Source organism: Eptatretus burgeri, chromosome 2, assembly GCF_056783735.1.
Source record: "Eptatretus burgeri isolate ZD-2024b chromosome 2, Ebu_testis_v1, whole genome shotgun sequence".
NCBI classification, from domain to species: domain Eukaryota; kingdom Metazoa; phylum Chordata; class Myxini; order Myxiniformes; family Myxinidae; genus Eptatretus; species Eptatretus burgeri.
Window position 1 is genome coordinate 78,053,525 of NC_140962.1, and position 12,500 is coordinate 78,066,024.

The following is a 12,500-nucleotide window of genomic DNA, read 5'->3' on the forward strand; positions in this document are numbered from 1 at the left end:
TTAAACAAATAGTTTAAAATCCTTTTAAAATTGAAATGAAATAAATTGTTAAAGGAAAAAAGAATTGCCATGGAAAAATGCAAATATGAGGTCGATGAAAAAAAATTATCATATTTTATCATGTTGAAAAAGAAAAATGTTTCCGCAAAGCAAAACGTGAAAATTAATGCAACTTTAAATGATTGCTTGTTTGAACAAAGACATGAAAATCTCAGTGTTGACTTTTGGAGGTCCCTTGTGACAATATTTCTTTCAGCAAATATTTCAGTTGATAAGTTCATAGTATGATAAATATTTTGCTCAAATGTTTTCATGAGCATGGAAATTTCAAATAATGGCAAGTGATCATCATCCTTGTCTTCTTGTCGGTGATCACTAAAAATCTCCGTTATGTAATTTTTATTGCAAGTTTTATTAAAAGTGTTGGAAAAGTCGTCATTTTAACCCATTAATACATGAAGCCAAATAAAATATTCAACTAAAGACATGCATTGTCAGATCACTATGTTGAACAATAATTTCAAAAATGTATTTTTGTTACCAGGTTTCAACTACCCAATGCTGGTGATAAATCCAATCATTGTAAAGTTGATAATATCAGCACTTTGTGTGAAACTGTGCAATTAAAACGATTGTAATTGTTTTTTAAAACGGTATTTTTTGATCTGCCGATTTTTAATGCAAGAATTCTGTTTATAAGCTCACTGAAGTGTACATGCTGCAAAATCTGCAAATATTGAAAGTATAATCCTGTACGATAAAAAATATTTTGAAAGGGAATTTTTTTAATGAAGATACTGAAAAAAATGCATTTTTTGAAAAGAAAATGCATTTCAAGTACCTCTTGGAACAGCTTTTGGTTTCCTCGGCACTTCTATTTCCTCTTCAGGCACTACAAAGTCACAAAAAGTATTGTATTAATGATTTTCTGAAAAACTTAAGATCAATCATGGAGTGAATACGACATTCAAGGGGAGAAAAAAAAGATATTTTGTTGGCAACATTATCACAAACTGCATCCTCAAAAAGTTTGTTCATTGAAAAAGAAAAGAAATCAATATTTCAGGAATTTTGCAGATGATTGACAATTGTCATTTGCACTGCAAAAAAAAAGGTAATTGCCCAAACTGTTGATCAATTTTTTAACTCGCTTTTGAGGAATCAAATTGACTTCTTTGCCTTCAGGATGAAATAAAAGGGAGATAAACAGCAATGAAAAATATGGAACCTCATTAATTCAAGTCAAGGATGTCATGGATTTATCACATGAGTTTATCACTTTTCCAAGTAATTGATCGATGCATTGCATTGATGGCACCATTGCAAGTTCGCCTCAAGGGATAGCCGTTTCAACTTTTTTGCATTGATTTTCTAATTGCAACTTTAACTCGAGAAAACTGCTCGAAAATGTTTTCCCACAAAGATAATTCTCCAAGATTAAGGAGGTGTCAACAAACACAAGTCATATCTCCACACAAATCAATGAATGGAGAAATAATGCAGCGATCATCACATTTTTTGATGTTTCAGAATGGTTTGAGTGGTCAAGCATTCTCAGAAAATAGAGTATTCCTTTATTTTTTTAAATGTGACAAAGGTTCATAACCAGAAGAAAAGTGACTTTCATCAAATAAAAAACTTCAGAACAAATTAATTCAGCACATGATGAAATCAAATTGGATGTTCATTCAAGAACTTGTGAAAAATAGAGAATAATTGCAATATTGTGAGGATGTCATCAGTCTGGGTTCGACAAAAAAAAAAAATGCATTATTTTCCTCGAATGCATTTGCAATCACCTCGAATAACAGATTTTGTCTTGTGAGGAACCCCAGATTCCTCTTTTGATGTGAGAGGAACCTCAGCTTCCTCTTCTACTGTGGGGCAGGTAAAGCAAATAATTTATAATCCTTTTAAAATTGAAATTAAATAAATTGTTAAAGGAAAAAAGAAGTTCCTTGGAAAAATGAAATATGAGGTCGATGAAAAAAAATTTATCATATTTTATCATGTTGAATAAGTAAAATGTCTCAGTAAAGCAAAACGTAATAAACAATGTAACTTTAAATGATTGCTTATTTGAACCAAGTCATGAAAATCTCAAAACTTTTGAGTTTTGGATGTCCCTTGTGACAGTAGTTCTTTCAGCAAATATTTCATATGATAAGTTTAAAGTGTGGTAAATATTTTAATCAAATGTTTTCATGAGCATGGAAATTTCAAAGAATGGCAATTGATCATCATCCTTGTCTTCTTGTACGTGGTCACAAAAAATCTCTGTTATGTAATTTTTATGGCAAGTTTTTATTAAAAGTATTGGAAAAGTCTTCATTTTTACCTGTTGGAACATGAAGCCAAATAAAATCTACAACTAAAGACGTGCATTGTCAGATCGCTCTGTTGAACAATAATTTCAAAAATGTGTTTTTGTAACCAAGTTTCAACTACCACATGGTGGAAATAAATCTGAACATTGTTAACTTGATAATATCAGCACTATGTGTGAAACTGGAAATAAAACTATTGTAATTGTTTTTAAAAACGGTATTTTTTGATCAGCTTAATTTTAATGCAAGAAATCTATTTATAAGCTCATTTAAGTGTGCATGCTTCAAAATCTGCAAATATCGAAAGTATAATCCTGTACGATAAAAAATATTTTGAAAGGGAATTTTTTTCATGAAGATACTGAAAAAAATGCATTTTTTGAAAAGAAAATGCATTTCAAGTACCTCTTGGAACAGCTTTTGGTTTCCTTGGCACTTCTATTTCTTCTTCAGGCACTGCAAAATCGCAAAAAGTGTTTTATTAATGATTTCCTGAAAAACTTTAGATATATCATGGAGTGAATACTGCATTCAAGGGGAGAAAAAAAAATGAAGATATTTTGTTGGCAACATTATCATAAACTGCATCCTCGAAAAGTTTGTTCATTGTAAAAGAAAGAAGACAATATTTCTGGAATTTTCCAGATGATTGACAACTGTCAATTGCACTGCAAAAAAAAAAAGATAATTGCCCGAACCTTTGATTAATTCTTTAACTCGCTTTTGAGGAATCAGATTGACTTCTTTGCCTTCAGTATGAACTCAACGGGAGATAAACAGCTATGAAAAATATGGAACCTCATTAATTCAAGTCAAGGATGTCATGGATTAATCACATGAGTTTATCACTTTTCAAAGGAATTGATCAATGCATTGCATTGATGCTACGTTGCAAGTTCGCCTCATGGGATAGCCGTTTCAATTTTTTGCATTGATTTTCTAATTGCAACTTTAACTCGAGAAACCTGCTTGAAAATAATTTTCTATAAAGCTTATTCTCCAAGATTAAGGAGGTTTCAACAAACACAAGTCATATCGCCATATAAATCAATGAATGGAGAAATAATGCAGCAATCATCATATTTTTTGATGTTTCAGAATGGTTTGAGTGGTCAAGACATTCTCAGAAAATAGAGTATTCCTTTTATTTTGTTAAATGTGATAAAAGTTCATAACCAGAAGAAAAGTTACTTTCATCAAATAAAAAAACTTCAGAACAAAATCATTCAGTGCCTCATGAAATCAAATTGGATGTTCATTCAAGAATTTGTGAAAAAATAGAGAATAATTGCAATATTGTGAGGATGTCATCCATCTGGTTTAGACTAATAAAATGCATTATTTTGCTTGAATGCATTTCCAACTAGAATGGGCACTCGGTAGAGCGCATACCTTCACCTCCGCTACTTTTTTTTCTTGGCATGAGAGTGGGGGGAACAGAGCAGTGAACATTTTGGTGTTGCTTTCATGCAAATCGGTTTTGATTTGACCGTGTTATGACAAAAACCGCATATTTTGAAAGGTCGTGATCCCACTGACCTTTGACCCCCAATTGCTAACAAGGGTAATGACATAATTGTGTCATGTCACCCATCACAAGATTGGGCAATGAATTCTGAACATTTTGGCATCGGTTGCATGCCAATTGGATCAAAATTGACCGTGCTATGGTAAAAATACGAATTTGACCTTTCCGTGACCTTGACCTTTGACTCGATCGCTCCCAAAATCTATTCAAATGTTCCTTGGATAATACCCCATCATCCCACCAAATTTCAAGCGATTTGGATTTATACTTTCTGAGTTATGCGAATTACAAACACACACACACACACACACACACACACACACACACACACACACACACACACACACACACACACACACACACACACACACACATTCACAAATAAATAAATAAATGAATAAATACACAGCGACCAATACATAACCTTTCGCAAAATGCGAAGGTGATAACCTCCAATAACAGATTTTGCCTTGTGAGGAACCACAGATTCCTCTTTTGATTTGAGAGGAACGTCAGCTTCCTCTTCTGTTGTGGGCATGTTAAGCAAATAGTTTATCATACTTTTAAAATTGAAATGAAATAAATTGTTAAAGGAAAAAAGAAGTGCCTTGGAAAAATGCAAATATGAGGTCACTGAAAAAAACATTCAATTCCTTTATTTTGTTATTTTTTTCTCCATCACAAATAGAGAAAATGTAAAATGTCTCCTCAGAGCAAAACTTAAAAAAACAAAGTTGCTTTGAACTGTTGGTTGTTTGAACAAAACATAAAAATCTCACAAAGTTTTGACTCTTGGAATTCCCTTCTGATAATAGTTCTTTCGGCAAATATTTTTGGCGATAAGTTCAAAATGTGTTCTTTTATTTTGCTCAAATGTTTTCATGAGCATGGATATTTCAAACAATGGCAACTAATTGTCATCCTTGTCTTCTTGAACATGATGACTAAAAATCTGCATGTAATTTGTTGTTAGTTTTTATTGAAAGTCTTGCACAAATTGTCATTGTTACCCCTTACAACATGAAGCCAAATAAAATATCCAACTTAAGATATGCATTGTCAGATAGCTGTGCTGAACAATAATTTCAAAATTATTTGTTTTCGCCAAGTTTAAACACCGAAATGTTGATTTTAAATCTTAGCATTGTTAACTTCATCATTCATGCACCGTTTGAAACATTGTGTTGATAAAACTTTTAGGATTTTTTTTTCAAACTGCATTTTTTGACTTGAAATTAAGTTTGTATTTGTAAAAATTTAAGAGATAATCCAGTGTGAGATAAAAAAAATTCTGTTTAAAGTTATTTTTCTTTCATGTAAATACTGTGCAAATGCATTTTCTTTTCAAGATGGATGAAGGGGGTGCACAGTGATAAATTTTCAAGAAAATGCATTTCAAGTACCTTTTGGAACAGCTTTTGTTTTCCTTGGAATGGCTTTTGGTTTCCTTGGAACTTTGGCTTCCTCTTCAGGCACTGGAAAGTAGTAAAATGTATTTTAATAATGATATTCTGAAAAATTTTGGATTAATCGCAGAGAAATTACTGCAGTCAGTGGCGGAAAAAATGAAGATATTTTGTTGGCAATGCTGTAACAAACGGCATCCTCAAAAATTATTTTCATTGGAAAAGAAAAGAAAGCATTATTTTTGTAATTTTGTTGATGATTGACAACTGTCAAATGCACTGCAAAAATGTGACTGACCAATGCTTTGATTATTTTTTTTTTAACTTGCTTTGGAGGAATCAGATTTACTTTTTTGCCTTCAGGGTCAAATCAAAGAAAGATGACAATATGGAACCTAATTAATGTATGTGTTGGATCATCATATGAGTTTATTGCTCCTCCTCCTCCTTCTCCTTCATATGCAGCACAAGGATGCAGGTGGTATCATTGGCTGAGAGCATGGCTGTGCCACTGATGCAATGCCCCAATTACCAGTACACTCGTACTCATTTTGCTGACCTCAGAAGGGTGAAAAGCTGATTCAACCACACATCGTGTTTATTCAACTGCAACAGGGGCTCAAACTCAGGGGCCTAAAATCCCAAGCCAGCCACCCTAACTGCTAAGCGAACACCAGGCTTAGTTTATCGCTTTTAAAAGTATTTGATCAATGCTTTACATCAATGCATTGCAAATGTGTTTACAAGCATGTAAGTTTCAGCAACATGCAATGAATTATCATACTGGTCTTCTTGTACATGATTGTTGGAAGGCTTTGTGTGATGTAGTTGTTATTGTTGAATTTTTTTTTTAATATTGCAAAAAAATGTAATTTTTACCTTTTACACTTGGAGGCCAAATAACATATACAACATAACATATACATTGTCATTTAGCTGTGTTTAACAATAATTTATTAAAGTATTTGTTTTTACAAAGTTTAGGCATACAAATGCTGGTGATAAATCGATGTATGCCTGGTGTTGGCTTTATGGTTAGAGTGGTGGGCTTGTAATTCGAGCATCCTGAGTTCAAATCCCACTTGGCTGTTAAATTATACCAAGTGGTGTTGACTCTGCCCGTCATCCTTCCGAGGTCAGCAAAATGAGTGCCAGCTTGCTGGTATCCTGTGTTGGAGTGGCGACCTGTCCAGGATTGTGTCCAATAGCCAAAGAGTCTGCTTAGACAGCACCAATGCTCTGCACAGAGTGTGGTCCCATTGGATGGATGGAAATCTATGTGTAATGCCAGTCATGACATTTGTAGATAAGTGATGAGTTATTATCCTTTTAGCCACATGCCTTTTCGTGCAAACTGTCTCATTAGATGTTCTGGGTGAAGCTGGTTGGTTGCATGTTCTGGGTGGAGGTATTTTGGTGGCTGTTTGTTGCAGACCTTTTCTCGTTGTGACTGTCTCGATGCAAAGCTTATGTCACTCTGCAAAGCCTAAAGCCCAGAGGACCCTGTGAAGCTTTCAGCACCCTGAAAGTGTACATTATACTGTGAAGTTAATCATGCATTGCGAGGTTCAGATGTGACACTGTGTTGCGAGGTTCTGATCTTACCACAAGGCCATCGACTGGGAGAGGCCTATTCTGTGAGCCAAGCCCTGTTCTGCATACAAGCACTTTCCATTGAGCATGAAGACTAAAAGAGTTTCTCCGTGTCTTACTCGGAATCTTTGTGAGTTTTTCAGAGCTTTGGATTACCAATAAACAGCGGAAGGCTTGTGTATGAACACAACTCCTCGTATGTTTCTGCATCTGACATCCTTCAAACAGGTGATACTACATATTCGAAAACTCCAGTGGTGGACAAGCACTTGCTGCCGCTATCATGAAACACTTTTCTCCCTGTACAATCCAGCACTGTGGAGTGAATCGCTTTAACCTCACTTTGAAATCTTGTTAAAGTCAAACACTCATATGATGGGGAATATAAGTGCTGAATTAAACTCTTTACACTGCGTCTATGATAGTGTGCTGTGTTTGATTACCCTGTGTCATGTGAATATATGCTACGTATGGCACAGATTACCCAGATATTTAGGCACAGTGATACAAATGATTTAAATTGTTAATTATTCTGTAGTGCTTTTGTTTTAAGGTCTGTAACTTATTTGAAAGTTGTTTTTTAGATTTGTGATCATTTTTTAAAAATGAGTCTTGGCTTTCAATCATTAGTAAGGGTTGATATAAGTAGTGATGCACAGGCTTTGTTATGGCTGATGCAGGTAGTGATGCACAGACATAAGCTTTGCATCGAGACAGTTAAGTCACTTTGATCAAGAACCCAAACCCACAGAGGATTGCACTGACTGGAAGTTGGTTTAGTGTGAACATAAGTTGCAATTAGCCATTTTGAGCAGGTGCAAGATGGCAAGTAGTATGGAAAGACTCGTCAGACTCATGTGATTTGGATGATAAACATAAATGACGTATTCTCGAAATGCACATGGATGACACATAAAAGGCATATTGTCTTCTTCAAGGTCCACATAATCAGAAAATCATGTTTGGTTTAGTGAATAGATATGGCTTTACTTAACACTTAATCGTTGATCTTTTCTTGAATAAATATCTTGAAAGGAAGATTTTAATGTTTTTAGCACCCTTTTATGCTCTATTACCCCCCCCCCAAAAGAATATTGATATGTCCCACCCCTCCCATGACGTCATCTCAACCCCGGTTTCATCCATGTACGGTCTGACGGCAGCTTCTACATGATGATTTTGACTGTCCTCATAATCTGGAGATTCTTGATCATAAAATTATTCGTCAAATTCACTTTCTGATGAGTGTGAAGAGAGTTGTTTGGCCATTATACATTGTGTGCTGACAACCTTTCCCTCAATTATGTCATGGCAGTTTTCTGGAATGGCAGGGGTGGTACCTAATAGGTTTGCTTTTTGAAATGTAACACCTCAAAAAATTATTGGAATTAAAAACCATGTTCAGTTATTTGTTTATCGTTTAAAAATAAATATAATCCCATCAAAAAAAAAATTCTGATTCTGTGTACCTTTAAAGGCCCAGTCACACCTTGTCATTTTAGCCAGCTTATGCCGATTTTTGGAAAATTTTTCTAAAATGCTGGTACACGTCGAATACGCTATGGGTAAGTTTTGATAACATTGAGAGCAAGCTGAAAAACACTGCCATACGTCGTTGTACGCTGGCTTTAAACGTTGTACTTTTCGGTTGTCCTCAAATTTTCCATGCTTGAAATTTTAAGACTGATGCCAGCGTATGACTCACACGTTCCGCATAACGCTGGCCAGAAGTTGGTGGCACGTCATGTGATCGTTGACACACGTCGACACACGTTACTTGTGAGTTACTCATAAGTCGAAACACGTCGAGGTAATGTTTAGCGTACCCGAAACTTATTTCTAACCTATGAGTAAAGTGTTGTACTCACGTTACGCGATCGGTGACACACATCGACACACGTTACTTGTAAGGTGCTCATAAGTCGAAACACATCAAGGTAATGGTTAGCATCAGTGTTCCAGACTTCCTGGTTTTATTTATTTAATTTTTTTTCTTCCTTCCTTCGGTATGATGGTGATTTTGACACTTCGATTTCCAGTGCGGTTATAATATAATATAATTAATAGGCTGCCGCTCAACGATTTAAATCATAACCGCACTGTACACTGAACACCGTCATACCGAAGAAAAAAAAACCGGGAGTCTGGAACACTGACGCTAACCATTACCTTGATGTGTTTAGACTTATGAGCACCTTTCCAGTAACGTGTGACGATGTGTGTCAACGATCGCATATTGTGCGTACAACTTATTCCCATCGCATGCGGAGCGTGCGTCATACGGCAAGTACGTCGTAAAATTTTCAACATGTTTAAAATTACAAGACGTACTCCACTTACTATGACGTATGATAGCGTACTTTAGCGTTCTATTCACACATACCAAACTTACCCATACCGTATTCGACGTGCACCAGCGTTTTAGACGAATTTTTCAGAGGTCGGCATACGCTGGCAAGATCGCCAAGGTGTGGCTGCGATGTTGACACTTCCATTTCTGCAGCGGTTATGATTTGAATCGTTGTGCGGCAGCCTTTCCATAACCTACGCCATGTCATCGTTGGCGATGCGTGCAGCGCGCTATGCATAAGTTAGACTATCGTTGGGCATAGGTTGTGAAGGCCGACAACAGGTTCAGCATTCGTTGGTATAAGTTATCTATAACACAACAAACGTTCTGTGTCCGTTACTAATACGTTATGCATCAGACGAAGTCGTTATGAATACGTCCGAATCTTTAAAAAAACATCAAAAATTCAACGTAAGCCAGCGTTTTACATACATTTTAATACGTTGCCATTGCTGGCTAAAACGTCAAGGTGTGACTGGGCCTTAAGCAGTTAATGCCATCAAGATGCAGGGATTCGGATACTGACTTGCTCCATTGATATGTGGAACAGGATAATTATTTTCTGTCCAAATCTATTGCAGATCATTTACATCACATTATGGTGGAAAAGGATTCCTAATATTCCATGAAGAGTCATGCTTCTTCCAGATCTCATATTTCTTGGTTTTCAAAAACATCAATTCTATCTGCAAAAGCTGAATACCTAGCTGAAGTAGCTGCTTTAAAGAAGAAGCTATATTTTGACACTCTGGGGGAGGGGGGTGGGGGGGGGAGGACAGAACTTGCAAAGGTTCAAGCAGAAGCTCAAACTATGAAGGAGCTTGACATGGCATCAGCAAAAGTATCTGTTAGTCTTGAATCAGCGAAAGTATGATCAGCGAAAGTCTTTGGCAAACTTGAACATGAAGAGAGTTCTCTCCCAGATCGCAGAGACTCTCACCGCCTGAGAATGACCCTGAAGGATTTGTTGAAGATTATGTCCGCAACCACTGTGTCGTGGATCATAACTCTATAAACTCAGACAATCATTATTATGGTGAAAGCAGCACTCCCTACACATATAGAGCAAGACTTGGGAAATGTTGGTCCACCAATATAAGCAGCATCTAAATGAACTACCCCAGATGAAAAATTCAAACTAATTTCTCTCCCAGCCAGGAATCAGAACTAACTAGTAGATGTGCAACCATCTGCAAATGAACAACGCCCTGAAAACATTGGGAACAGGAATAACAAAACTGAAAACTATCCCGAGTTGTCTTCTTGAGGCAAATGCTTGCTGATCAAGTTAACCTTGGACATATACCCCAATCTGAGCCTGGTGTATTCACCGGAAATGCTCGAACCTATACTCCTTGGAAAGCAGCATTTGAAACTTTGATAGAAGAAAAGAAAATCTCATGAAAAGACACACTATTACCTCCAGAAATACCTATGGGGTGCTGCAAAAGAGGCTGTTAAAGGCTACTTTCTGATTAATAAAGAAGAGGCATCTGAGGAGGCCAAAAGGGTCCTCAAACGACGCTATGGGGATGGGTTTCTCATGGCCAGCACATTTGGAGAGTTGTTAGACAATTGGCCTAAGATTGCAACATAAGATGGCCCATCCCCGAGTAACTATGCTGATTTATTAAGACAGTGGCATTCAACTTTGAGGAGAATAGACAGTCTTTAAGTTCTAAGCGACAGTTGAGAAAACAGGAAATTGCTCACAAAGCTTCCCGAGTGGTTAACTCTGCAATGGCCAAGAACAGTCTCAATCTGGAAGGAAGACAAGAAACAATTTCCACCTTTCTCTTTATTTGCCAAGGTTATTGCTAAAGAAGCAGAAATAGCTTGTGATCTGCTGACTTCACTCCAGGCTATGAAATGAATGAGTAAATCTAGAAGTCCAAAAATACCAACATTCAAGAGTACTGGACACCAAAGAAAGGTCGGTGTTGCTACCTCTTCCTCCACTGAAGTGACACTAAACTGAGAGCGTACAAGTTGGAAGTGATGGCAAGTTGTGCTTTCTCTGCAAAAGCAAGCATCACATTGATGACTGTAAATCATGTAAAGCCAAAACTTTACTGGACAGAAATATCTTTGCCAAAGAAAAGGGTCTTTGTTTTAGCTGTCTTAATAAAGGACATTTAGCCAAGGCCTGTTACCATAGAAAGGTCTGTAAAACAAGCAGAAGACTGCACCCAACTGCTCTTCATGGAGATAGACAGATAAGCATGTCACAACAGCGGAACACTGTTCTGAAAGTAGTATGACGAGACACCACTGATAACGCCAGAGACAAGTACGTCAACACTCAGGTCGGAGCAGTAAGTGCCTAATGATCGTTCCTGTATGGGTATCACACTGCCACAAGCCAGAAGTTGAAAGGTTGGTGTATGCATTAGTTGACAGTCACACTAAATCCACCAACCCCTTTACCTTTGAAGATACTTCTGCTGCATTGGACCTAAAGGGTACCTCAGTGAATTTAATCCTGTCCACAATATCTGCCAGGGACCAGCTGGTAGAAAATCAAATGATTGATGGCTTGTGGGTTAGAGGTGACAATAGCTTGTTGTGGATCTCACTTCCAACGACATACTTCCTTGAGATTATGCCAGCTAATAGATGTCACATACCAACCCCAGAAGTTGCAAAGAAATGGCCACACCTGCATAACATTGCTGACAATCTGGTACCACTCCAAAATGTTGAGGTTGGTATTCTTATTGGTGACAATTTTTTCCAGAGCTTTAACACCTCCATACACAATTACTCCCACTAACAAGCCAGATGATCAGAAGATGGATCTGAGATTAGGAATAGTAGGAATTGTGGCCTCATGTGCTCTCGACACTGATGTTATTGGAATAAGTCATCACATTCTCTCAAGATTAGCATTCTGAGAGCTACCATCATCTGGTAAAACATTTCCAAGTGAGTATATGAAAGTTGTACTCTGTTTAAGAATCAAGGCGAAAGAAGCAATCAAACCTCATGAAGTCACCCAAAGTATCAAAATGAACTTCAATGAGACACATGCACGAAGAGGAACCATCTCCTTCCTTAGAGGACAAAAGGTTTCTTTATACGGTCCAGAAATGTGTTCGTCTCTTTGATCAGCACTAAGAAATGCATTGCCATTTGGAGAATATGATCCAAAGTCACCAAAAAACAAGTACATGGTGATTCGTCGTTTGAGACAGTTGAGGAATCGCTGCAATAAAAATGAAAGGTATAAACAGAATTATACAGCCTTTATGCAAAACATTATCCAAAATGGCCATGTTGAGAAGGCACCAGAAACA

The 12,500-nt window shown here is 36.8% G+C and overlaps 1 protein-coding gene across 1 annotated transcript in view; it reads right to left on the reverse strand.

The window, feature by feature from the left end:
- TTN (titin) overlaps positions 1 to 12,500 on the reverse strand; it is a 405,491-nt gene that overhangs the window by 222,532 nt on the left and 170,459 nt on the right. The window contains exons 135-136 of the mRNA XM_085850585.1: positions 5,259 to 5,330; positions 2,733 to 2,783 (exon numbers count right to left, since the gene is read on the reverse strand). Of these exons, the coding sequence (XP_085706711.1) occupies positions 2,733 to 2,783; positions 5,259 to 5,330 (123 nt within the window). The remainder of the gene's footprint in view (positions 1 to 2,732; positions 2,784 to 5,258; positions 5,331 to 12,500) is intronic.